Source organism: Canis lupus, chromosome 20 (assembly GCF_011100685.1).
Source record: "Canis lupus familiaris isolate Mischka breed German Shepherd chromosome 20, alternate assembly UU_Cfam_GSD_1.0, whole genome shotgun sequence".
Classification (NCBI taxonomy): Eukaryota; Metazoa; Chordata; class Mammalia; order Carnivora; family Canidae; genus Canis; species Canis lupus.
The window spans coordinates 39,332,608-39,359,852 of record NC_049241.1 but is presented as its reverse complement, the minus strand read 5'-3'; the positions used below and the strand labels follow the sequence as shown (position 1 = coordinate 39,359,852).

Sequence of the window (27,245 nt, the reverse complement as noted above, 5' to 3'; positions counted from 1 at the left end):
TCAAGTTAGGGTCAGAGTGGCCCTGCCCTTGCCCCTGGTCTGGATTACCCCTTGTTGGACACAACCATCCAGGTGACCTCTGATGAAGCGCATGAGCCCTGTTGGAGGAGATGTGCACAGCTAATGCCATGCAAATTGGCACGGAGGCAATCAGCCTGACTCTACAAGCTGCCCCACCGGCCGCAGGCTGGCTCATTGTCTTTTCTGTCAATTTGCATCTCATTACCCAGAAGGCTATGCTCGCTAGAGGTTAAAAGAAAAAGAGAATCAAGCCCCACCGCACCCTGCCTCCAGCTAGAGCACAATCCACACATCGGACAGAGCTGCCTGGTGCACTGCCTCATGAGGTACACTCCATGGGAAGCCTACCAGCTCTACCACCCCCATCTCCATCATCACCACTGATGCCCACTTAACCACTACCAACATTGCTCATCACCCAACACCATTATTCCATCACTGGTCCTCCCATCACCAATCACCACTACTATTATTACCTTCATCTCCATCATCACAGGCACCAACACCATCACTGTCACCTCCACCACCACCACCTTCACCACTGTAGCCATCACCCCACTGGGGCATCTCTGCTAGCACCTCACATTACCTCATGATCACCAGCTGCTTCATCACCTCTGCATCCCTCAGGGAAGTCTGGTGAACAGGTAGAGACCACGGACTCTATCTTTCTCTGACCATAACCCTCCAGCATTATGTGAAGGTTAGAGAAGCCATAAACAAATGATCCAGTGATCAGAGACCTCATAACTCAACCACCTGGACACTGGTGCTTATAATTGGGTGTCCCAGGAAGGAAGCCCATAAGACAGGGTCTAGTTGAGGATGCCTGCCACTCGACAGAGCCCCTAGGAGACTGGGCTTTGTTTACTCCCCTGATTAGCACTCACTGCATCTTGAGGGGCAGAGCAAGGAGCTGCATATGTGACACGGTGACTGACACCCTGTCTGAACCTCGGTTGCTTCATCTCCAAAGTGGGGCTTCTAATCGTCTTGACCTCATAAGGCTGTGTGAGGATGAGAATAGATAATGAGAGGAGAATATTGAGCATCCAGGACCCGTTGGATGGTCACATAAAACCTGTGGGCAAGGAAAGTGATTAGATCAGGCTGGGAAGGCTTCTGGGAAGAGGGGGCAGCAGAGCAGACTTGAAACAAGGTCAGATGGATGGGAAAAAGGAGCAGACTCCAAGTGGGAGCCTGAACAGGGCCAAGTTGTGGAGGTGGGAATGAGTGGGCTGCTTCTCTGTGGGGAGAGGACAGTCAAGGCCAGGGCAGCTGAAGCAGGCCTTTGCTCCTCCTGAGCATCCTTGGGTATTTGTGTTCACGGTGTGGCTAAGACTCTTCCATAGGACACCATGGTTTGCATCTTGCTTCACACATGTGTTCCCTCTAAGCCCCATGGAGCCCAATCACTATGCCCATTCTACTGACAAGGGCACCAAGGCGGAGACGAGCCTAACCCAAGGCAAAGTTAGGGGCTTCCCTGCAGAGGTCACCCAGAAGAGTGGGAATTGGAGCCAGATCTTTCCACTCAGGCCATTACTCTGCTGGGTGTGATGCCTGAGACTCAACCTCATCACTATCCACCAGCTTTGGTGGCAGCAGCATGAGCACCACCTGGAATACAAAGCTGGGCACTGGTTGGCCCGGAGGCAATGCTGGGGGCCTGGGAAGAGCTGACAGGCAGACAAAGGCCTGGAGGTGGAGGGTGGGGTGGGCACAGCCTGGTTGCCAGGAGGAAACGCCCAGGGTAAAAGCTGCTCTGAATACTGGCTGCATCCCGCTGCTGCAATCAGCTTCGACACTTGGTTATTATGAGGAGTAAAGGCGGCCGGCGGGACAGCTGGAGCCTTGGCGACAACATTTAAGGCGTTTGTCAGAGCCATGGGACACGGGCTGCCAGGCGCTAATGGCTTCTGCTTGCTGCTGCCAAGTGATAGGAGGGTGGGCAGGTGGAGGCGGCCTTGCTCCTGCCCGGGCCCCATGCCCACCTCATGCATCGTGGCTGCTCCACGACAGGTAGGGCCCACCTGGGCCTTACAGATGCCTAGCAACGGCCGCAGAGCCATGGTACCAGCTGGGGAGGGTGGGGCAGGCGGCCGTGCAGCACGTGCCTGCCTGTCTAGGACGTTATCTTTTCCATCTCCATTCAGCCTGCGGCCCTGCTCTGCTGGGAAGACGGTCTGGTAGTCTGTCCTCTACCATGCCATCTCCCAAGAAAGGGGTCCTGGATCCCAGGGGGCTAAGGCTGCTCAGCCCCTGATCTCAGCCCTTTGGGTTGGACTTTGTGTGGAAGGGACCCTTCTAGTGACAGACCCATGGTGGACTCAGATCCATCCTGACTGGGTGATTTCAGCTCTCCTAGCCCCAGTTTTCCTCCTTGAGAAATGGGAAAATGGAACCATCCAATCAGGGAGCCTGCATCAGTGAGAAAACAGGGGATGCTGAGGTGCTGGTGATAGGGAACCCAAGGGCACCTGAGCTTATTAGGAAGGGCTAATGTCCCAGTCACATGTCACCTGGCAGTAGGGGGAGTGTGGCCCCCGGGCCTGCCTGAAGACGAGGACAGCCCCCAGAGGAAGAACCAGAGAAAACTGCAGAGATCACAGCCAGGGATTTTCCAGGGAGGAGAAACCCATGGCCAGGTGACCAGGCAGGGCTCTGAGTAAAAAATGTTCCTGAAACATCCATGGCCAGGAAGGAATTCCTGCATCTGGAAGTGAATTTGTAGTATCTGTGCTTCATACACACTGAGTGCTCGATGTGCCCCAGCACCGTTCATTAATCCCTAGAGCAGCCCCTACAAAGCAGGTCCCATTTCTAACCTATGCTGCAGATCAGGAAGCCGAGGCTCAGATGTGGTTGCTCAGTTTGTCTGCAGCCATAGCTCTCTGAGAGCAAGGAGGAGGGCGTTCCCCCTCCTCCACTCACTGACTCATCCATGAGACACCCTGAGCCCCTACTGAGGAGGAAGTGGGTCTTTGGCTGGCTATGGATCAGAGAGCATGGGGTTGGAGGAATGCCATGGGGCTGGGAGAGGGATCCAGGGCACAGGAGAAGACCTGGATGGGCCTGAGCTCAGCCTTAGCTTTCCTGGATGACCTTGCACTTGTCATCCTGGGAGTTCCTGTCCATCCCTCTCGCTCTGGCTGACGCCAGAAGAGGCAAGAGGGGTCCCTAAGAAGGTGGGGAGCTGTGTGCTCTTACCAAGGCCACCCACGAGCTCTGGCCCCCAGGAGCCCTCTGCCACCTACAGTCAGCCTCCAGCACTACTACTACATGGAGGATGTGTGTGCATGTGCATTCAAATGTATACACAAGTACAAGCATGTGAGCATGGGAACACACGCACAGACGTAAGAAATCATATGTGAACACAGATACACATGTGGGAGTATATGAACAGTGTATATGTGCATGCATCCCCACATGCGCTCAGGCGCATTCACACAAGGCTGTTAAGTCCACACCTTCATGTCCTGGACTCCCTTCCCAAGGCACAGGTGGCGAAAGGCCTCTTCCTGCTGTGGTTGGGTGTGGGGTGGCTCACTGGGCCTGTGGCTCCTGCCCACTCCTCCCTGGTCAAACAGACTCTTCTGGCTACCACCTGCCTTGTTCCTGCTGAGTGGTCCCTCCTGAAATGTACCCTCAGTTTATTCCCTGGTCTGCCTTCCTTCCTGACCTCACTCTAGCTTATGATCACTTTGCTTTGTGTGATCTTATCCCAACTAACACCATAGTATGGAATAAATGAAAAGGTGACCCCAAGACCCCTCTTCTTTCAACAAGCATGTGTGTGGCCTGCGCTGGGGGCTGGAGACACAGGGTGAATCAGACCCAGTCCCACCCTCCCAGACTGCCCAGTGGAGGGTAGGGGCTTCCACCTGTCTCCATGCTCACCCTCCAACCCCGCAATCACAGTACAGCCAATACCAGGCCAGATGCACATGCAGACTGAGGAAGTCTTGGGCATAGTCTCACAGCACCTGCCTGACAGGTGCCTTCATCATTACAGTTATCACTCATGTGACCAACACAACCATGGGGAATAAGGCTGGTGCTACTGATCTGTTTTTCAGAAGAAAAACTAACAGGAGGAGGATCTGGGACCCAAACGTAAGTCTGTTTAGCTGCTAAGCCCAGGCCTGCATTGCACTAGCCTGCATTGGCCGTACCTGTGTGACCAGCAATCCCAGCACTCTCAGTGGCTCTGAGGCTGAGGAGGTGGGACATCCCCAGGGTCACACTACAGCCCATGTGCTAGGTCCCAAACCGTTTCTAGTAAAGGCAGGAGGGGCTGAGGGCACAACTGTCAAAGTCACTCCCAGACATAATTCCATGGGAAGTGGGAGTTGGCTTCTATGGGAATTTGATCTCAATGTCTCCTCTTCTATAGTTAGAACACAAAGCAGTGGGTATCCCGTTTTCCTTTGGCTACCAGGAGGCTCAGAGTTGACTTAGAGACTCAACTAGACCAAATGCTTAGTCTATCAGGTGTTGTTTACCATGGCTCTTTTGTCTCATCCTTATTATTCATATTCTATGTTTTACTAAGTATGTTTTTGTGAAGAGATGCTCAGTACTCTGCTGAATGAACTAGTGAATAGACCACATTAAACTGCTACCCAACCTGTCCATGCTTTCCTTTCCTTTTTTTTTTTAAGATTTTATTTATTTGAGAGAGAGCCAGACAGCATGAGCAGGAGGAGGAGGAGGAGGAGAGAAAGAGAGAGAGAGAGAATCTCAAGCAGACTCCCTGCCGAGCGTGGAGCACGATGTGGGGCTTGATCCCAGAACTCTGAGATCATGCCCTGAACTGAAAACAAGGGCTGGATGCTTCACTGACTGTGCTCCTCCACCACCCAGTGCCCCCTCACATTTCCCTTTTCTAAGAGGCAGCTAGACCCCTTGGAAGGAACACTGGACAGAAGTCAGGAGGCCCCAGTGCTCCATGGGCCAGTTGCTCCCCCCAGCTTTAATTTTCACCCTTCCTGTGCCCATCTCTGCATCCCCTCCCAGTCCAGCGGGGCGGATTCCTCCATGAGGCTAGATGGACTGGGGGTGGGCAGTGAGGCCCTGCTCGGAGCCACCACCCCGCCAATGTGGTAGGCCAGCATCTGGCAGGGACAGCCGTCTCCCTGGAAAACGAGACGCTTCTTATTGAGATAACGAATCGCTCCATTTAGATCCAAATTAACCTCCCCCAATTACCCCATTTTCTACCACATTTCACCAGATCGAAATCCCCTTCTGCCCACAAAGTCATGTGCCTTGCCCCTCCTCACTCCCAAAGCGACATTCAGCGGCCCAAGTGGGGCCAGCCAGTGCACCTCCCCCTCACCGTGACCATGATTTCTTTTCTTTCTTTCCACGGGGTGGGGGGTGGGAGCAGGGAATGGGAAGCTTGATGCAGCTGTCGCTCTGAGGAGTGAGAATTTTTATTTTATTTTTTTAGCTCATTCTTTGAAATAAGGATGCAATATGGGATCAATTTTTGATGACAGTGAAGTAAAAGGGGAAAATAGTAGCAATTTTCTCTTCTGAACATGCCCTATTTAATGGAAGGATGTCACGGTGGTTTTATCCAGAGGAGAGAGAGGGCCTGGTTCTAGGGACACATGGTCAATCAGAGATGTCTGGCGGGATCTCAGCCTTGGGATGGCCGGGCACCCCCACTTGCCAGTGCCCCCCTGTTGCTGGGGCCCAGGACTTGGTGAGAGGAGATTGAGGCTGCAGGGTCCATGTCACCGACTGGGGGCCAGCTACTATGGATTGAAATTCCATCTCCAATGACCCAGCCCCAGGTGGACCCTCCCTGCCTTGTGCTCTGCTGGTCTCGGCCTGCATCAGGATTCTAGAGCTGGAACCCCAGGGAATCCAGTGTTAATTAGGGTTATAAAATCCTGCCCAGCTGCTGCTGCTGCCTTTGTGTTAAACCTAGGGAGCTGAGCTCCGGTTGGCCTGGAGCTGGTGAGGGTGAAGAACAGAGGTGGAGGCTGACAGGGAGGGTGGGAGGGGATGGGGATGCACTAGGATAAGAGTGATTGAAGTGCTGAATCCAGAGCTGGCCAGGATTGGGGGATCAGGCATCCAGCTCTTTGTCTCAGGGCTCAGGAAGGAGAGATGGGATGATAAAGGGGACAGTGGTGGGGGAATTTCTCAGTGGGGGTGTTTCTCAGGGACACTGCAGTAGGAATTATGTGTCCCAGCCCCAGTCCCTGTGTTAGAGATGACCTGGAGTCACACCTGGGCTGAGGGAGTCAGGAGGCCTTCAGACTCAGTCTGGCAGAAATCCTGGGACCCTTGCTGGGGATCAGGAGGACTGGCCCTGCTCTGCTGCTCTAAGTTGCCCCAGGGGAGGTTAAGATCCCAGGGCTGAGCGTACTAGGAGGCCAGGGGGCTGGCTACCAGGGCCCCATCTTCACCGGGAAACCCAGCCATTCACCATGGAGCCCCCTTGAAGTCTGGGGCACTCCCAGAGCAGCTGAGGGACACCCTGGCCAGCCTTGGCCTGCCCTTCCTGAGGTCTAGTCCCCTCTGGCCATCAATCTTCCAAATCCTTCACCTTGCAGAGCAAGGACTAGGAACAAAAGTGAATTAGAGCCATACCTTGAAGGACTGAGCTGCTCAGCTGCGGGCATCTCATTCACAGACACATGCAGTCACCCCACGCTGCTTATGACCCGCAAACACAGCACTTGGTCTCGCCATCCCCACATGCTGCCATGTGCCTGTATAGAGCCCCCAGTTATGAAGACATCTAGCCACACGCCCTTGCAAGCACAGCCCCTGCCTAGGTGTGGTTGTTACAACCAATGACTTTGACTTCACACAGTGAGAAAAACACTGGCCTCTCTGAAGCCTTTTTCCACTCACCACTCATGGGCCCACCATATAAACAATCTCAGACCCCCAAAGTGACCTTCCAGAATCCCTACTAGGAAGCCAAAACAGCACTGGCAAGAACAGGCCCTGCTGCCTCCTCTAGGGCACTCCTTGCCCCCAAATATCTGCAGATCCTAGGCGACAAGTAGAGAGGTGGCCGGCTGGGCTTATCGTCGACAGATGCCACCCCAAAACTGCGCCCGCCACCTCCCTCCTCTCCTCGGCTGTGGCCGGGCCTCTGAAATAATTAGCAATTCTGCTCGACAAAACACTGGCCCGATGGGATAATAAACTCCAACATCTGTCAGAAGAGCGAGCTCCTATGGAATTGCCAAGAGAAACATTTTTCTCCTCATTCAATTCACATTTAAATCGAAAACAACCCCTCCAAGTCTGCGCCAGGCCGGCGGCACGGGGCTCCGGGAGCCCACAAGCTGTTCCCGGGCCTGCAAAGAGGCTCGGACGAGTGGTGATCACTCACTCAAATTAACAAATCATTTTATTTAGAAATGAAGAGAATTTGTAAGTGACGGATGGCTTGAGAGCCACTGAAGAAAAGAGGCAGCCAGCCATCGGCCCTGCTGCCACACTGGGGGGCAGCCCTGGGTCTCCACCACCCCTTCTGGCCCCTGGCAGAAAGGCCTCTTCGGGAGCTCCAGTCATGGGAGCCAGCACTCCCCATTGTCACAACTGCCCTATGTGGTAACAGGCCAGGAATCACGTTGCTATTTTGTAGTGGGAAACCGAGGCTTAGTGAAATGCCTAAGACCCCAGTAGTTCCTGCTGGCCTGAGAAGGACACAGGCCCCTGTGTGACAGAGCCTAGGTAGGGCTCACTCTGCTCCCCACCCCTCCAAAAAAAACTACAAAACAACACTCAGCCTCCTGGGCCTGCAATTCCATTTCTGGGCTGGTGGGGGTGCTGTGCAGAGAGATCTGGGTCATGTGTGAGTCCAGGGTGCAATCCTTGCTTTATCCACTATAACTATATTCTTTCTTTTTACAACTGCACTCTTGAGACAGGAGCCCTAGAGACTTGAGTTCTGGGTCTAGGGCCCAGCTTTACTGTCTATACAATGTAAGATGTAGACCTGGATTGCCAAGGGCCTTCCCAGCTCTGAGGGCCTCTGAAAGCTGGATATCCAGTACTGACAAATGAGCCCCAGTCCTGGCCACGGATCTCCCTGGGGTTCTGATGGTGTCCTGTGTGCCTCCATAAGGTTTCCTCTTGAGGGTTCCCCAAATGCCAATATGTCTCCCATCACACCCCTCCTCAGAGTTCTCCCAGGACCTACACGCCCTCATCAAAGACGTCCCTGCTCTGTCACATGATTTCCCCAACAGGCTGTGCCCAGTTCTTGGTAACTCTTTGCTGCATAAATGAATGACTGAAGAAATGTCTGGCTGCACAGACACTCAAATGCATGAGACAGGGGCTCGATTAAGTGTCTGATTATCATGATATCTCATACCTCCATGCTTTTGCACAGAACATTCTCTCTGCCTAGAATGTCATTCCCCTCCCTGCTCTGCCTACACAATTGTTTCCTGCTTCTTAACGTCCAGCTTAGTTGGACTCTGTGCTGAGCTTCTTCCTGCTTAGCCTCTCACAGCTGTGGTTACCACCTAGGCACCAGGCTATTTTAAAGGCTGGCCACCCTGGACCAGGTTCTCTTGAGGTCACAGTAGGGTCTGAGGGCTTGGCCTCCCTCTGAGAGTTTTCCAGTTGGGGATGTCAGGAGCCGCTGAAATTGAGGAATAGCGTTGGAGGGAAGAGGGGGTTGTGGTGGGCCTGTAGGACAGAAGACAGGGCCAGAGGGATGGGGAGAAGAGGACAGACTCCCAGGAAGACAGATGGTCAGAGATGGGATTGTTGGGAGTGGTGGTAAGGCCTGGTGGAGGGTTTCATTGCTTCTGTAGGCCACTGTCCTGCACGAGGCTCAGGGAAAATGCTTCTTCTCAAATTGTAACTGTGAGCTCGGATGCTCCACTGGGGGCTTCAGGGAGTCCCTGCCCAGGAGAGAGCAGACAGGAATAGGGTGCCCTGAAAACAGCATGCCTCTGTCCTGGACTCCACTGGCTCTCAAGGGAGCATCGGGAGGCCATGACACTAGCTGTGGGGCTGTGTCATACTTAGATGGGATCCGTGGAGACTTGGGCTCAAGCTGGAGCCATCCAGCGCTCTCTGCCCTTTGCCTTTCTGCACCTCAATTTGCCAGTCTGTAAAACAGAGCCATCCTCCACTAGGTGTGTGGTGCAGAAGGGATGGAGGGATGAGAGAGTTATGACAAAGGGTACCCATACAGGAATGGTCATGTGCAGGGGTGTCTACCCGGGACACACAGTTGCACACATGTGTGCATGCACAGGCCGGGCTGCACACATACATGGGAATCACCTGCAGGTATGTATGCCTGTCTATCTGTAGTCACTAGTGTGGGTGCATGGGCTTGGGTGTGCTGCTTTGGCTGCAGAGCAGGAGATGGGATGGAAGCACATGGGTTTTACACATATACGTGTCTGTGGGTGCCTGAAGCATGCCCACATGCGTACCTGTGAAATGGGCCATGTTGGGCAGCAGGAACCTTGAGGTAGGAGAGCTCTTCCCAGCCTTCCCACCCCCAGCTCTTCAGACTCTTCCAGTGCACACCCTGCGTATCACACGTACACCCATGCATGCAGGCCCTATCACGGAGGGCCCTGGCCTGCCCCTAGGCCATACACACAGGCATGCATATCCATTCAGCACCAGCCCTGATATGCATATGGGGCACATCCCAGCCATATTGGCAGCCTCCCACAAACAGAGACATACTCCACTTGTGTTTTGGTCTCAGGTAGGCTCCATCACCATTGTTGAGAACTCTAAATGGCAGTTGGGGTTCTCTTTTTTCTGACATGAGCAGCTGCCTAGGGTGGTCTGGCACTGGGCAGCCCAGGAAGATCCAGCACTGCCTGCTGAGCTGACCCTGCATCTCCTACCACCTGCTTGGAAGCAGCGCTCTGTGCACAGGTGGGTGTCTGCAATCTATGGGAGGCTCCTGTTGACTCTGGTTCCTGGCAGGAGCCGGGTTGGGCTGTGGGAGGGAGACCCCATAGATGCTCAGGAAGTGGTGTACCAGGTCGGGAGACTGGGTTTGATCTTGAGCCGCTGCGGCCCTGCTCAGCTCTGAGATGTGTGTGTTTGGGTGCCAATACCCACTCCTTGCCTCCCTGATGTGACTGTTTTCTGACACCCCTCTGAAACCCCATTATGCATCTTCACATTACTTGTTTACCCTCTGCCTCCTAGCTGGACCACAAGGTCCCAGAAAGCAGGACCAGGTCTGCTTCTGTCACTGTGGAGTCCTCAAACAACCAGCCTGACATTCGGTATATACCTGGGAAATGAATGGATAGGTGGAAGCTGACATGATGGGTCCAGGGAGCACGGAGATGTGCTGCAGTGGGAGGAAGAGTCCCCCAGCCCTGCCTATATCAGCTTTGGAAATCACTCGGCCCCGTGAAAGAGTGAGCCAGGAGGAGAGGGCAGTGCCGTGAGAGGCAGGACTGTACTTCTGCTCCTATGAGTCAGAAGAGGCTGCCCCCTCTGTCTTGCGGGGAATGCACAGGCTCCTCCCCTATGATCACTGCCAGTGACATCCCCAGAGCCACAAAGCATCTGCAGTGAGTGTGGGCACTACCTGGGAGCTGGGCCACAACACAGGACCTGGCAAGCAGTAGGTGCTCAATATATGCTGTATAATGAACATCCCTACCTTACTCAAGAGGCTGCCAGGGCTTCCAGTACCTGCGGTCTAAATCCCTGTGCTTGGGGTTCAAGGCCTCCCACTGCCATTTCTACCTTCTTGGCCGTGCACTGCTTCCACCTCAAGCCAGCCCCTGCCCTTGACCCCTTCATACATTTGTGCTATGGTTCTGTCTGGCCTGCCCCTCCTCCTGGCCAATTCCTTGGCCAAATCCTGTCCCAGTCCACCAGATTCTGTGGGGATGTCTTCCCAAGTGCTTCTAGGGCCAGCCAGGGCAGCCTCTAGGTCTGTGGAGCAGGATGCACACAGTGTGTCAGGAGGGGTGCTAAGGGTAGCCCAGGAAGAGGGGGGTGGGGAGACCTCTGTTCTAGCCCCTCAGAGCCGATGTCCCCATTGCATCCCCTTCTCTGAGCCATTGCAATGCTTCCATGAGGGCTAGCAGTGTCCTCTGTCCACTGCTGTGGGCTGGACAGGGAGAACAAAGCACGTAATAAGGTGCTGGGTCCCTGGAGGCATGGGCTCTGCTGGCAACGTCTCTGCTCTTTCCCTGGGCTCAGGCCTGCCTGGGGTCTTGAGTCCTGAGCCTTTGGGGGCTTGGCCCTTGGGGGTGGGAGAGGTGCAATCTGTGCTGGGGGCATTGTAGGATAGGACAAGGATGAGTCTGAGTTTGTGGGGGGCTTCCTGGGCTGTGCCTGGACACCTTCAGATGGAGTCCCTCAGCCTGGAGAGGAAGGGAGGAAGAGATGGGAACACAGGGAGGTGGCGACTCAGTCCCTGTCTCCTGGTCTAGGGAGGGCTTTATGGGCAATGGGCAAGGAAGTGTAAGCCAAAATTCCCTAGAGGTGGAACCAAGGCTTAAGATTTAGCAAGAAAAATCATGGTCTGACATTAAGGAAGAACTTCCAGACATTTGGTGGGCTCCAGCTCTGGAAAAGGAATCTGACGACACAGGGGCATTTCCCTCCAGAGTGAGGGGTAGGCTAACATACCACTGTTTGCGGGAAGGGGAGTGGGCCAGCCTCCCTCCAGCCCCATGATTAGAGAAGCTGTTCTGGTTTCCTGGGATCAAGGACCTGTGTCCAGCATTCCTGGGGCCACAGTCTTGTGACCTGACCTTGTGCCCCTAAGCTGAGCTGGGAGTTCTGTATATGAAGTATCTATGACCTAGCTGGTGACCTCGGGCCTCCGACACCAACCCTGGGAACACTTCTCCAACCTGTGATCGACAGACTCAGGAGTGACCCTGAGGCCACTGGAGCAGACAACACTTTCATGAAAAAGCAGGAGCCCCTTCCACTCAGTGGTAATCTTGAGTGATTGCACAGGGCATGGTAGGAGTGTGTGAAGGCCCTCAGGGGCTGGCACCATTCCTAAAATCTGGCTGTGGCACCCAGGGCTGGAGCCCTGAGATGCCTCCCTCAATAGCCAGGAAGCCAGGGAGGGTGATACAGGGCAGGGGGCAGCCGGCTGCCTCCTCCAGGCCAGGCCCTGGCTCCCTTGGGTCCCTTACAGAGACTCAGGAAGGCCTGACCTCCACTTCTTGCCCGCCATCCCCTTCCCCCCATCTCTCCTTCTAAGAGGAAAATCACAAGGAAGCAAACCTTGGGGGGAGAAAGGAGAATGTTTTTAATTAAAAGTTTAAGAGAATTCACGTCCTGAGGGAGTTGAAGCAAGAGAAGGCGGGGAGACAGTAGGGGCAAGGGGGAGGGTCGAGGGAAAAAGTAGGCCACGCCAGCTGAGGGCTGGAGCCCGATCCTTCCAGCTGCCCAGGCCCATGGCTGCAGCCAGCTCTGAGCCTTGAGGCCGGGGCAGCTCTGGTCTCCCATCTGGGGAATGGGTGGGGGAGATGGGGGCAGGGGCAGAGGCTGGGCAGCGATGGCTGGATCAGAGTAGCACCAAGCTCTGAGGCTTAATAAACAGCTCAAAGTCCAGCGCTGTTCCTTCTGCCTGGCCTCACTGCTGGAGGCAGACGTTCCTGGTGCCCCTGGCTGGAGCTGTCTGCTTGGTCAGGGCCTTGGCCCTGGTCACCTGTGACCCTCCTGGGTGGCTCCATACATGCCCTGTCCATAGTCACAGTCCCAAGCAGCCCTCACCTCACAGCTAGACCAGACCCTGGTTGGGGCAGGGGGTGGGATGATTTGGGGGTTCAGGGTAGCCTAACTGCTGTGGCACTTTGTCCAATGGGTGGGGGTGGCAGACAGGTGATAATGAGGACCACTGGGATTCCTATAAACCAAGTACTGGCTGCACACATGGCTCAGCCCATCCACACCGAGCAGAGGCCTTTGGCATTCTGCCCCCTTACCCCCAGCCTGTCTGCCATACACATGCCTACAAGGGGCAACTCCACTTAGTAGCTTATTGGTCTGAGCCCAACTTGGGCCTGAGCCGTCCCTGCATGTGAGCATGTGAGCAGGTGTGCAGAGGGTGCTCCTGAGCAGGGCTTGGTCAGCCTTGCTCCATCCCTTCCTCCTGATGGAGGGAGGGCATGGATACCTTCAGCCCACTGGCCTCCATCTGCTCACCAGGCCCTGGTGCCAGGATGTGTGTTAAGGGGGCCAATGCATGTATCAGAGTGTGGGGGGTGGTGGTGGCCAGGGCTGATGTAAGGTAGACTCATCCCCAGTAATCTTCCTTGACCCCATCCCCGCCTACCCTTTCCTGGGAAAAGGAAAAGGCGGTGGGAAATAAGACAGATGCAATATTTTGCAAAATGAGCTAATTACACGGCAGTCACACAAGGAGATGAGATTAGCAGAATATTTCATAAAAGGAGGCACAGGTATGCATGTGGGGGGTGGGGAAAGGTCACTGCTCTTCCTGGGAAATTGTGGGGCCCAGTACTTCTGCCTGGGCCACGGGGAGCCAGGGCCGCAGCCCTGTCACTCAGGCCACAGTCACGTAGGTCTGTCCTGGGCCACGTGACAGCTACAACCACAGGGAAATAGGTATGTGCAGACACACGAGGAACACATGCTCATGTCTAGACACCCCCATGGGATACTGCACACATGTGCCCAGGAGAAAGAAGAATGGCCACGCTCTCTCCGACCTCCCCGATAGCCTCTCCCTTGCAAGCTCATGTCTGGGGGTTAGGGCTGCACTTGGGGTAAAGGTCCCACGCATGAGCTTCTAAGACGGAGGACAGTGCAGCTGCAGCTGCCACCAACCGGGCTGTCACTGCTGTTACCAGAGCACGGTAGGTCCATTGCTCTGTTTAAATGCCCATTACTCATCTGCTGGCCCCTGGAGTCAGGACCCTCCCACCCGAGGGGTGTGGGGACACTTTGGCCCAGGCTGCTCCTCCTTACCCCATGGTGCCTACTCTCCAGTTCTTTAGCCCTTGGTACTCTGGGTGCACAGGAAGATGCTCTGGGACCCCCAAAGCCCACATCTAAAAACCAGCCCCCAGCAGAGCTCTGAGGCCCCCAGTGACCAGAGTCAAAGATCCAAGATGCAAGCTCAGAAGACCCTCAAGCCCCTCGGAACTCTGGGCGGGAATGTATACTGATGCTAAGCTTGCGCAGGGACTGAGATGTGAATGGGTCTGGGTGGAAGGCCACACGTCCCACCCCCTGAGACCTCGAGCACCGGCATCACTGCTGCACACCAGCCTCACTTGGTGGCCCTCTGGGGGGCGGTCAGCAAACACCTGGGGAAGGAAGGTGGGGGCAGGCAGGCATGCTGCCTACTTGCTGACAATCCCCATTGACTCCCGGGGGTTCAGCTTGTCACTCCACAGCCTATCCCATCTAAGACCCCCTGTCCCCAGAAGCGCCATCTTCCCCCACCCCGCAACCCCAACCCAGAACGTGGAGGGTTCTCCAGCAACCACGCTGGACTCTGCCTGACCTCCACTCCTACTTGTAGGACCCCTCCATGCTCTTCTCTTTCTCAGAATGTTCTTCCCCACCTTCTGATAGGCAAAGCCCCTCCTTCCCTCCAGCCTCAGCCTCAGCACTACTTCGCTGTGCTTCCACATAACTGGGACCTGTTGATGAAAGTTCAAGGTGAGGTCAAGTGACAGGATCTTCCCTGAGGTCCAAGTCCCTGTCCTGGAACAGTGATGACCTCATAGCACACATGTGTCTAAGAGCCAGCCAGGTCTCAGCTCAGACAAAACACTTGGCAATCCCGCCAGGTGGACTCTTCTCAATCCCCTGCCCTGACCCTGTCTCAATGCTTGTCTATCCATCTGTTCACTTCCCTGACTGCTGCTGGGTCCGAAGACTAGGAACAGGGTTGGGGGTGGGGGGTGGGAGGGTGAGGGGTGGAGCTGGGCCTGGGGAGGGATTCAGCATACGGAGTGGGGAAGCCCTAAACTTGGCCTTCAGATGCCTGAAGGCTGTCTCTGCCAGGAAGCTCCCGAGTGATGCCAAGGGGAGACTGTACTGGTCCCTCTGAGTCCTGCTCTCTGCCTAGCTGGCTCCCCATACCTGCCCAGCCTAGGCCCAGCAGTCCTGTGGGTGAATAGGTGGGTCGTAGGTGGGGAGCTGCCCACTTGCCCACAAACCCCAATCACCCAGGGAGGGGCTGAACCCAAGGCACCTGGGCAGCTGGCAGATAGGCCCTCATACCCTCGGCTCCAGCTGGTGTTGACACAGCAAACATGCTGCAACTCCCATTCGCCGAGGCACAGAGTGGGCAAACACAGGAAGGCTGGAACAAAGGGCCTGACGACCGTGACCAGCCTCTCAAACAAGGAACCCAAGTCCTGTGCCAGGAGGCAGGAAATATTAAGCAGCTTGGACAGTGTGGTCCACAGAAGTGGAAGCTAGGGACAGGCTCTTGATGAGGCATCCAGAGCAGGGCAAGCTGGCACAAAGATGGAAGATCCAGGGTTGGTCCCATTCTGGGCACAGGCCAGTCTTGTCCACGGGGCCTATCCCATGTGTATCCATTCTTGAATCAGCATCACCAAGGCCTGGGCATAAACTCTGATGAGGCCATACTTGTTCCTATTGTACAAGTAGGGAAACTGAGGCTCAGAGAAAGTGAAATTGCCAAGGGCTTGGTGTGCTTCTCAGGTACAGAGTGGGGGCTGCAACACAGCAATGGTTGAAGTCCCTGATTCTTGGCCACCTTCTGCTCTGGGCCTGGTCATGCATATCATGAGCCATACTTGCATTTTTCTGTGGGACTCATGGCCTGAGTTTCTTTTGGGGGCAGCACGAGGTCTGGACTGTGCAAGTTGTGGTCACTAGGCCAGTAGACTCCAAGGAATGGTGACTGCACTGGGCACAGCCATGCACATCTCTGCTTCAAGACATGCCTCACTGCATTATGCACATGCTCTGCAGAGCCAAGCCACCGAGCAAGACCCTCCATCACCACATGCATGCAAACGCTCCAGTATGAAGACATGCATGTGCTCTCCCTCTGGTCTGTACACTGCCGTGCCACTGACTTGGAGCCCATACCTCTGTCTGGCTACATCTCCAGCAGCCTCCACCCCCACCTCAGGTCCCCTAGGCCTGGTCAGTATCCATGGGCTTACCATCCTGGCTCCACACTTTGTGGCATGGGTCACAACACTGTCACCTCCAGCAGACTGCACTCCTCGAGGGAGGGGCCCCATAGGTCTATTCCCTCATCTCTGTACCTGGTAACCTAGTATGGTGTTTGTATACAACAGGTGCTCAGCACTCAGTAAACAGAGGCTGAAGGAGGCAAAGGGCACCTGAGGTACCTGGTATCTCATGACACAATGAGCCAGGGTCAACTGACCTCTTCCAGGAAAACCTTAGGGGACTCTGCTCCCAGGGTCACCATGGCACCAGGAGCTGGCCCAGCCCTCCGGTGTGTCTGGAAAGACTAATGAGGGACCACACCTGTGCTGGGTCCAAGGGACCAGGCCCTCCCTGCTGGCAGCCCCAGGAGTTGGCTCACTTCTCCCGAGGTACTCGCTGTCAGAGTTAAGGCATTGGTCCCTATGTATTTTAAGCCATAGAAAATGGGGTGACATAAGTAACTGGCCGCTCCCAGGGCCGCTGAAATGTGAAAGGGCCATGCTTACAGATGTGCAGCTACCACCCCAGAAGTCAGGTGGTGAGCCCTGCCCCCTGCTTCTGTCACCTCTCCATCCCCTGTCCCCTCCAGTAGAAACAGTGATGCACAGGCTGTACCTGCCCGGCTTCCTTACAGCCCACCACACTCCAGCAGACAGCCTAACTCACTTCTGCTCATTCTGTCAAGCCAGGGCTTGATGCCTTCCTTCTTCCCTTTCTCCACTTTTGGATATTTCACCAGCTTAAGTGCCACCACCTCCAGGCTGTCTCCTTAGACTTGCCCCTCCCATGTCAGCTGTTCTGCACACCAGGACCTCTTAGCTTGTTTGTCTCCTCGAAGGCTGGGGTCCTAAAGGATGGGGACTAGCTGGGCCACTGGCCTGCCCTGCCTTAGATGCACTCTCCCCTCCCCCAGCACTTGTACACGAGGATTTCAGAACAAAGGGCCAGAAGCTATTAAAACTCAATTAAGTTTCTCACTTCTCTGATCCTGATTTAGACTGGTTTTGTCCCTGTGGCACTTGCAGGCCCGTTTCCTTCCACACTCCAGCATCTGCCCTCACGTGGCCAGCTAGGACCCCCCAAGGAGGTGGGCAGAAGCTGGAGAGGATCTTCCCTCGGTGCAGGCTTCTCTGGGGGAGTGGAATCCAGTGTGTCTCCATCTGGTCAGCCCCTCACCCCCATGACCTGATTCCCCCTCCTGTAGGGGTCAGGGTGCAGACATATTGAGAAGAACTTAGGGCAATGGTTCTCAGACCCTTCTTTGTGATCTGACCTCTGACTGGCAGAGCCTCAACTTTTCCCTCCCCGACCTGGGGCTTCCTCCCCATCCTTGGGAGCTCTGGGCAGGTACACAGGCTCAGGAGCCAGGGTGAGCGGGGGAAATCATGACCCTGCTTTAGCCAGGCAGTAGCCAGGGCTGGCACTGTCTCTGCGCCTGTCTTCTCATCTGTAAAATGGCAATTCTGCTCCATAGTGAGTGGAGACTGGCTCCACACCCAGGGTCAGGCTGCGGGCAGTGGGAAAGTCTGCTGAATGAGTGTGCAAGTCAATCACAGGGAGGCTGAGCAGAGCTCTGGGGATGCACCTAGCATCAGGAGCAGGGTCACTGGGCAGGCAAGGCTGGCACCCCATCTTGGAGGGAGATCTGGGCCTGGGTGCCTCAGCTAAGCTGTCTCCTCCTGTCTCCACAGGAGGTAATCCATGCTGGTCGGGCAAACAGGATGTGGAGCTTCCTGGCCTGACACATGGCCCTTCAGTTTCCTCTGACCTGCAGCCACTCGGGAGAACTCAGCAGGAGGGCGAGTGAGTGTAAGGCTGACCCACCAGGTTCTGGGGACCTCAGGGGTTGTACCCCAGGCCCCCTGCCCCTTTGGCTAGCAGATGCTGGGGAATGAGCACAGCTCTTCTGACCCTTCTTGATGCCCCCTTACCTTATAGGAGGAGCCAGGAGAGGCACAATCCCATGGATCGAAAAACCAGGCCCAAACACACAGCTCAGCCTTTCCTGAGGCCTGACAGGCCCATCCAGGCCGACATCTGGCCACCACCAGCTAGGATGGGTAGGAGAAGAGGAGGAATATTTCCCCTGAGGATCCTGTGGCCACATCCTACCTGCACGGTCTCCCTCTTCCCAGGAGGCCAGCTGAGCCAGGAAGCCTCCGAGGGGGCTGTGGCTTCTTGGCCATCCGGTGGGGACGCAGATAGGGGAGGCCGCCTGCCTTCGCCCAAGGCTCACCTTCCCTCCCGGCCACATTCAGGCCTCCCCCTCAGAGGAGCTCCCTCGGAGCCCTGTTCCTGAGTGGTCACTCTCCCCCACCGCATGCTGCCTAGCCTCCCCTGAATGCTCACCACCGCCCGGCCCCGCCCTGTCTCCTCGCTGGCCGGCTCCCTCGCTGCCTTCCTCGGTTAGGTGGGGGGCCCCGAGGGTTCCCACGCAAGGAGCCCATTCACTCATTCAGCATTCCCCCCATCCCTGGGGGCCCCAGGTGGCTCCTCTGGGTGGCACTGGCACCTTGCCAGGAAGTAGCAGCGCTGTTTGGGTGAGGGGAGAATAATGAGCTGTAAACGCCGCAATCAGGGAGAACCGGCTGCGCAGGCCCCTGGCGCCCACGCGTGCGCCTAATTGGCTCCACGTGTCTGCGGCTCCTTTCGAGAGCGGGAAAGTGGAAGGGTCAAGATCTCTTAATGTTCGTAATGAAGGGGAGGCAGAAGCCACCGCCGGCCCCACATAAACACCTTTTAATTGCGCCAAGAAGGGTGGGCGGGGGCAGCGCATGCTACAGAGTCCCCCGCTTGTCTGTCCCCCCTTACTGGGCCTTGTAGAGCTTTCCCAGGCTGGAGTCAGATCCCAGCAGCTGACCTCTAGCCAGAAGGCAGAGCCACGGCCCTTGCACTTGTTCTACTTCTACGAATATTCCCAGGCCAAGCCTCCTCCAGGCCTTTCCTTGCCGGGCTGATCTACTCGTCGGACACCCAGCAATCAGTGCACCACACTGATTGCACCTAGGTCTGAACCAGTTTCCAGCTGTCCCGTGCCAAATTTCCCCCTCTAAATCTTTGCTGCCTCCTTCAGGCAGCCCTAAGCTCACTTTTACCCTCTTAAACGGAAGGAACCTTCTTCCTGCTGGGGCTGGTCCAGTCCATCTGTACCTCTCTGAGGTCCCCATGTCCCCTGCTTACTGAGCTTCTATTCATCATGGCTGCATCTCTCCCATTAGACCAGTGGTTCTCAACTGGGGGCCGGGAGGGCGGGGGCTTTGCCCCTAGGGGACATTCGGCAAGATTTGGACATATTTTTCCGTTGTTACAGCTGGGGGAGTGGTGTACTGCTGGCATCTAGTGGGTAGAGGGCAAGGATACTGCTCAGCATCCTGCAAGGCACAGAGCAGCCCCCACAACAAAGAATTCTCCTGATCAAAATGTCAGTAGTGCCGACACCCTGCCTTCAATGAAGCCTTAGAAAGAAAGCAGCCAGTAAGCAGGAGCTAGAGCTAAGTGGAATGAGCTCCCTCCTGAAAGGGGTGGTCTGCTCCACAGCTCAGGGGGCGTCCTCGGCCCCCTCCCTGGCTCATTCCTCTTGTTCCTCTGAGCACCCAGCCCAGAGCCGGGTTCCTGAACAGACCTGGCCACACTGCCAACAATGCATCAGTTTAATTGGGTTAAGTGGCCATTAGCAGCAAAAGCAGGGCGGCTGTGTGCAGAAGGGTTTTTAATTTTACTCTTTAAATGATGCTCGCTCTCCAGAGAGGCGAGGGTGGGAGGGTGGGAATGCTGCCCACTGGAGCCCCCGGATCCAGGGCTGCAGCTGTACCACCCCCTGTTCTATGCATCTGGGCTTCATGGGGCTGGGCTGGGAGGGGTGCTCAGTCTCCACTGCCCAAGCTCTGAGGGGGCAGAGACTTGCCCAAGGTCACTAGGTCATCCCAGAGAAAGGCCCCGTCAGAAGAAACCAGAGCCCCATCTCTTGCTCCCTCAGCCCTGCCTCCCTGCAGACAGTGAATGTCATGTGGCCTCCAGCAATAGTATAGAGCGGGTCAGCACTAGGAGGCAATCTGTGGGTTCTGAAACCCAAGTGCCCAGGTCTAAAGCCTGAATTTGGTGTGAGACCTGGGGTCAGTGGCTTAACCTTCTCTGGGGTTCAATTTCCTCAAATATAGATGGGAATGAGATTCCCTTGGCTTGTACAGAGAATCTGGAGCAAGCGATCTGGAGTGTTCTGGCTCATGGCACTTGCTCTGGCACTTGGCAGGTCCCAAGAAAGAGGCCAATAATCACGGAAGGGAATTATTTCTGCCCATTTTAGGGGAAACATTCTGACCTCTGAATATACACAGAATCATCTGTGGAGCACTGGAAAATATTGAAGCCTAAGTCTACCCCTGGAGAATCTGATGTATCTGGTTTGGGTTGGGGCCTGGGCATCATGATTTAAAAGCTCCTCAAGTGACTCCAATGTTGGAGCAGATTTTAAAACACCACATGAAGACAAAGGTACAAAAGCACGGAACCTGGAAAGGTCTTGGCCCTGGGAACAGTGGGAGGTACCTGAGGTGGAGCATGGGGAACATGGCATGGCAGGAAGGGCAGAGCTAAGGACCAAGGTGTCTACCTGGATCCCCAGGCAGGCCTCTCCACTGCCTCTGGCTTGTCTGAAGTTGGAGGTAAGGAGGTCCCCCTTAGAGCAGGTTTCTAGAAACATTAATGTCCCATTCTCTGGAAACCAATACAATGAAGCCACAATGCCCAGGGCCTCACCCCCAAGAGGAGGCTGGAGCCCCCTGCACTGGGGTCACTCCTCACCTTACCAAGCCTGTGTCTCCTCCTGTGGCCCTTTCTCTAAGCCACATAGCAGAGGTGCCAGGGATGGTGTTGAAGGTGGTACAACCCTTCGGGACGCTTTTTTCTTTGTGGCCTTTATAAATGATGGCTCCTGGAGCTGAGACCAGAAGTACTGCTGGGATGGTCTCATGTACCTATTTTACAGAAGAGAGACTAAGGCCTGGGATAGGACTGAGTGCTCTATGAGGGCAGGCACAGGGCCTGTCCTGCCCCTTGCCCCTGTCCCCCCGACACCGCCTGGCACACAGGAGGCCACTAGTGACTGTGGATGACTCAGTGGAGAAAGAAATACAACCAAGTGGAAATGATTTTTCTGAGAGAGGCGTTGTGTGTCAGGGGCCCCGCAGGGAGTCCAACAGTGTCCTGATTTGGGTCCATCTCTGCCTCAATGTGTTGTAAGAACTCAGGTACCTCCTTCCCTCCTCCTGGGACTCCGGACCCTTAGAAAGTGGGCCCTGCTCAGAGGACCCCTCTCCCTGGGTAGTATAAGTCACAGGACAGTGTCCCTCCCTGTGTCCAAAGCTGAGGCCCCAGCAGGTTTCCTGGACTTGGGAAGGCTGGTTGCCTGTGTCGCAAGGCCCCTGACCTGGCCTGTCCCTGCCTGACTCTTGGCCCCATAAATCACCTTGTGCAGCTTGGAGAAACTCGTAACAAGCATCTGATTGTCCCTGATTAGATGAGACAATGAACTTCCGTCCTGCATTGCTCAGATCCCTCTTTGCAAGCCCCCAATTAAAATTCCAGACCAGAGCAAGAGGATTTAAATTGGATTACTGGATGGGGTCCAGGGAGAGAGGAACAATGGAGTGGGGGGTGAGGGGTCCAGGCCCCCACATCCTTGCCTCCATATGCACTCAGGCTGCAAACAAATGTGGGAAAGGAGAGAAGGGCCAGAACTCGATTAAAAGCAAATTTAAAACATAATTAAGACCGAAGCTCAGCCTGAACAATTAGGACCATGGCAAGGGAAGGATGGTTGTCCTCTGCTTCCTCTGGGGACATGGACAGAAGCATCTCATGGGCATAGAGCCAGAGGCACTGCAGCAGGAAGGAGTGGGCCAGCAGAGCACTGGGAAGGTAAGGGCTGTGGGTTCTGTGTGTACCTTGGGACTCATGTGCGGAGTCAAGGACCTGGCTTAGCATCAGATTGACCTGGGTGTGTATCCTGGCCTGATGCATGGCATGTCCAAGTCTCAGCAAACCTCCTCTATGTGAAGTGGCCCTCCCCCACAGGGTGATTGTGAGAGTGGCTTGTGGCACATACGCACATGGTGAGAACCCAATTGGTGAGTCCCCTTTCCCATTATTCTGCTATTGAAAATAATTCGTATTTGGTGCCAACTGTGGACCAGGCCATGGGCTAGGTTGTAGATGCAGTGGGGAGGGAAGAGCCATCTGCCCTGCCTCATGGGGTAGGGGACAGCATGTGGGGTACAGAGAGAGGGTTGGGATCAGGACCCAGGCGTTGGGCTCTCTCCTCCCTGCCAAGCTCTCAAGGTTGATTGTTTAGGAGTGGGGAGAGGAATTGGGGGAGGGCCCCCAGCCCTGTAATGCCCAGAGAGTTTGGGCAGGGGGGCTGGGCCCTGGCCTCTATGTGTGCTTGGCAGGCCAGGCACCTGTCATCACCAGTACTCAGCACCGCTCACTGAGGTGACAGTCCCAAAGCTGGGGTCGGCAGCAGGCCTTAAGGCCCAAAGGACGCCTCTTCCCAAATTCATCAGAAGGTTTCAACACAAATTCAGGGCTGGTGGTCTGTACTTTGTAAACTGGAGCAAAGCGACAAAGTAGTGAGCAAATGAGGAGTCTGGAATGAATGGGACAGAGAGACCCAGAGAGAAGAGAAAGGAGGGAAGAGCATGCAGGTCAGGCCCAGTCTTGGGAAAAGCAAGGAGAAGACATGATGTGCTGGGTGGATGGGGCAGTAGAATGTTTCTCACAATCAGAGGAGACACTCATGGATTCCCCCTCCAGGGACTGCTGTTCCAGCCAAAGGCTGGGCTTTACCTCCTTCCCATGGCACTACCTTTCTCCAGTCATCTCCCCACCTGTGACCCCATGAGATCCTGAAAGTCAGGCTGGGCTGGAGGCTGAGCCCAGTTCCAGGTCGTTTAGATCCACACTGGGTGGGAGGCTGTCAGGGTCCACCTCCTCTGGGCCTCTAGTCCCAGGATGCCAACCTCTCCCTATCCTGATTCTAGGTCACATGGGATGGGCAAGGGACCCCAGGGGGAGAGCAGGGCTCAGGTCCTGGGGAAGTGGATCCTAGTTCTCTCCTGGGCCTGGATGTGGGGGGTGTTTGGGCCAGGTCACTGCTCTGATTTGACTCAGCCAGGCCCCTGGCATGAGCTTGGGTATGGCTGTGTGGATTTGCTCATCCTTTTTTGTCACTAGTTTTACTGAGACACATTCACATACTACAAAATTTGCCCACATAAAGTATATATTTCAGTGTTGGTTTTTTTTTTAAAGCATATTCAGATTTGTGCAACCATCACCACAATCTAATTTTAGAATATTTTCATCACCCCCAAAAGGAACCCTGTACCCATTAGCAGACACTCCTTATCCCCCCTCCCCTTCCACCCTCTCTTCTAGCCCTAGGCAACCACTAATGTACTTTCCATTTCTATGGATTTGCCTATTCTGGACGTTTCACAGAAATGGCATCCCACAATAGGTGGTCTTTTGTGGCTACCTTCTTTTGCTTAGTAGAATGTTTTCAAGTTATCGAGGTTGTCATGTGTATCACTACTTCATTCCTTTCGACTGGACTCCTCTTTCTGGCACTGGCTAGGGCTGGGGCAATGGCAGCTGTGCCTCTGATCTGGGGGCAGCTTGGACACCCTTCCTCATTTATTGTACAACCCATGGCAACCCATATGCCCCAGGGCACCTTGCAGCTCCAGAAGCCCCTCCCCACCTGTACTCCCTGGGATGGGTGGAGGATGAGGGGTCTGCTGGCTTTGTCCAACTGATCAGGGCAGCCTAGCAGGTTCTGTCAACTTGCAGAACTATAGCACCTTGGAGCTGATAGGCACAACCTCTCCAAGATTAGAGGGGGAAACTGCACTCAGAGGGAGGCAAAGAAACATTCAAGGTCATGGGCAGAGCAGAGGCTCTGACCTCTAGCATCACATGGTTCCAGCATTCTCTATGTGGGCATTCTGGGCCACTCCACACTCCCTCCCCATCAGAGCTGCAGCCCACCCTCCCAGCCATCAACAGGTGTTCCCCCAGGGCACACTCATAGTACAGAGGAATCAGAGGACTCTAAGACTGCCCGGATCCCACCTTCATGCCCATGGAAGGCCCCCAAGACCCCAGATCAGCCTCATGGAGCTTCCTCCTGATAAAACCACCTGCTCCTGCCAGACCTGCCCATATCCAGGTGGGCACAGGATGGCCAGTGACAGCCCAGCCTGAATTTAGAGGGCCAGGAAGGCCATGTGTTCACACCAGGTGGGGACATCATCCGTGCACGGCAGCGCTACCCCACCTGGCCCTCCCTTAGCCCACACAATGGCACCTACCTTCAGGGCCCGCACCTTCCTGTCCAGCAGGCTCTCAATGTCTCCTGCCACCTTTTCCACCAACTTCTGAGGCTCGTTCTCCTGCACCTCAAACAGATTCCGGTTGTCCTTGTAGATCTAGAAGGAAGCAGGAGCCAGGGGTGAAGCCAGGGTGGTCCCACAGTCTTATGCCACAACCCCCTGCATATCCTCTCTGCCCAGTATGGTCCAGCCCTTGGCCCTGCCCCAACTCTGGCTCTGGCCATGGAGAGAGTACGGATGTCTGGGGCTTGGGCCCGGTGCCCTCCTGAACATGAAAGATGGCTATAGTCATAGATTCCACAGCTGGCCCTGGCTGTGGCTGATGGGATGGGGCTGTCACTGCCTTCTCTGGACTCAGGATTCCTCTTTCACAGGTGCATGAGCAATACCCCCCTGCTGACTTCAGAGCAGCTGAGAGCAGCAGAGGCAGAAGGGTGGGCTGGCGAGGAGGCAGGGTGGGTGTGTGGGGGAGACAGAAACACTAAGCACACATTGCATACCACATGCCGGCTGACACGAAGACACTGTCATACTTACTACGCACACCTACATACGCATCAGAAACCCAGAGCCACCCCTCCCTGAGGACTCAGGCATCTGTACCCCTTTTTGCTGGTGCTGCCCCAGGGCACTTACAGAAACTGTAGTGGGAACTCTGGGCATCCCTAGGGGCTCCTCTGTCATTCAGGGCACAGAATAAGGGGGCAGGGACCCAGGAAAAAGGTAGGTGGGAAAGACAAATCTGCCTCCCTCTCCTCCTTGGGGACTGGGTCTGTGCACACATGCACATGGATGTGGAAAGCTGACAGTTTGCATCTGCATGTATGAGTGTGTTATGGCTCAACACATCCATCTGTGTGCACGTGCCTGCGTGCTGGGGGTGGGGTTAGAGCCTCTAGATGAAGCCTGGGGCTTCTATGTGAGTCACAGAAGCAAAATTCAGTGAGCCTGTTTGTTCCAGGCCAGGGTCTTGGGTGTGTGCACATGTGTGAGTGTGTGCATGTGCATGAATATGTGTGTGTGCATCGTACACCCCTGCATGTGTCCATCCAGATGACCCCAGGAGGTCTGTTCCCCAAGCTGACTCTTTCCCAGAGGTCACGTGCCACTACTGAACTGCCACCACTGGGCCGTGCCATCGGGCTGTGCAGAAACGGAGGGATGTAGAGAAAGAAGAGGTGATGAGGAGATAAGGAGGTGGGAGAGGCAGCTGATGAGAGACAGACAGGCAGGCAAGATAAGGTCGGGAGAGTGACAGCGAGACGTGGGGGAGATAAGGCCTCCAGCAGCTGATGAGGGAGGAAGTAGGGGGCTGGGTGCTAGAGCCTGGGCCCTGCTGCCCAGGCAGCACCCAGCAGCCCAAGGGTTAAAGTGCCACACAAAGCCAGCTCAGGCAGTCTCCTCCTCCTGCCGCCCCCCCATCCCTCCTGGCTTCTCTTTTTGTCCTTCTCTTAGAACAAAATAATTTGTGGTGAATTCACTCCTTCCCACAGAGCAGTGGCGATTAGAGGGTGAGGCGTGAGGCCTGGACACAGGGCAGGGAGGATGGGGACCTCAAGTGGGCACCACGGCCAGTCTGCTCCCTGGGCTCCTTAGGGCAGAGGTCCCCAGATGAGAGGCAGTGATGGGGACAGAGGTCAAGGAGGGGTCTGAGCTCAGTGGCGGAGGCGGGGGTCACAGGGAAATATGGGGACCTTGGAGCCTAGGGCCCACTGTTGGGGGAAACTGAGGCTCAGACACAAGAAAGGACAGGTCAAGGCCACATGACTCTGAGTGGCAAATCCAGGTCCTCCATCCTCCCAGACCTCTCCTTCCCAGGTTTCAGGACTCTCAAGATTGATTGATTGACTGATTCAGATCACAGGTAGGAGGGGCAGAAGGAGAAGAGAATCTCAAGCCAAATCCGTGATTCCTGGTGCCCTGAGGGCAGAGCTCTACACCGGGGGCTGGATCTCATGAGCTGAGATCAGGGCCTGAGATCACAACCTAAGCAGAAACCAAGAGTAGGTCGCTTAACCACCTGTGCCCTCCAGGCGCTCCCCAGGTTTTAGGACTTTAAAAATACACACTTTTCTAATCATGGGCCACCGCCCCAGGCACTCCTTGAGCCTCATCTCAGCCACACTGGCCAAGCGCACCCTTGGTCCACTTGCACCAGCAGGGGGCGCAGCTGCCTGACTTCTCAGGGCAGGGAATGAAGTTCCCACACCGGACTCCTGTCAAGGTCATTCTCAGGTGTCCCAAACAGGGTTGCCCATAGCAGTGGCAGCCTCCTGACAACTCTCCCCCGGGAGCCGGGGAGTTCCTCTCCATTGGGTCCAGGGTATCCCTTGCAGCCTGGCATGGTGACTGGGCCAGGCTCTGGGGCCACAGAGGGAATGGGTCTCCAGGAGGCAGGGTCATACCCCAGGGCTCTGAAAGGTGGCATAAGGGCTTGAAAGCAGGCACTCTGTCAAGAGTCACCTCTGAACCTCAGTGTCTGATTTATTAAATGAGAGAGCAGCTGTCCCCACTTTGCAAGCTGATGGAGGCCTGCAAAGAACCTATGCTATTGTCACTACTGCTATTGTTGAGGATCACCAGAATTCTGCAGAAGGAATCACAGTCCCTCCCTGCCTCCACTCTGCTAGATCTGTACACTAAGGATCTGAAGTCACTGGCTCTCATTCTTGGGCAGACAGCCTCGGT

General features: G+C 55.3%; 1 protein-coding gene and 1 long non-coding RNA gene across 8 annotated transcripts in view; one reads left to right on the top strand and one right to left on the bottom strand.

Moving 5' to 3' along the window:
- CACNA2D2 (calcium voltage-gated channel auxiliary subunit alpha2delta 2) overlaps nt 1–27,245 on the bottom strand; it is a 138,321-nt gene that overhangs the window by 42,994 nt on the left and 68,082 nt on the right. For 6 of the 7 annotated variants that reach the window (XM_038566355.1, XM_038566356.1, XM_038566357.1 and 3 more), the window contains exon 3: nt 24,537–24,653. In XM_038566355.1, the coding sequence (XP_038422283.1) occupies nt 24,537–24,653 (117 nt within the window). Of the gene's footprint in view, nt 1–18,098; nt 18,219–24,536; nt 24,654–27,245 lie in introns of all 7 variants that reach the window. The other variant, XM_038566362.1, reaches the window with a different exon arrangement.
- Nucleotides 151–17,977, top strand: LOC119864688. The gene is made up of 3 exons (XR_005374920.1): nt 151–4,140; nt 9,815–9,921; nt 17,859–17,977. It is a non-coding gene; the product is annotated as an uncharacterized LOC119864688 (long non-coding RNA).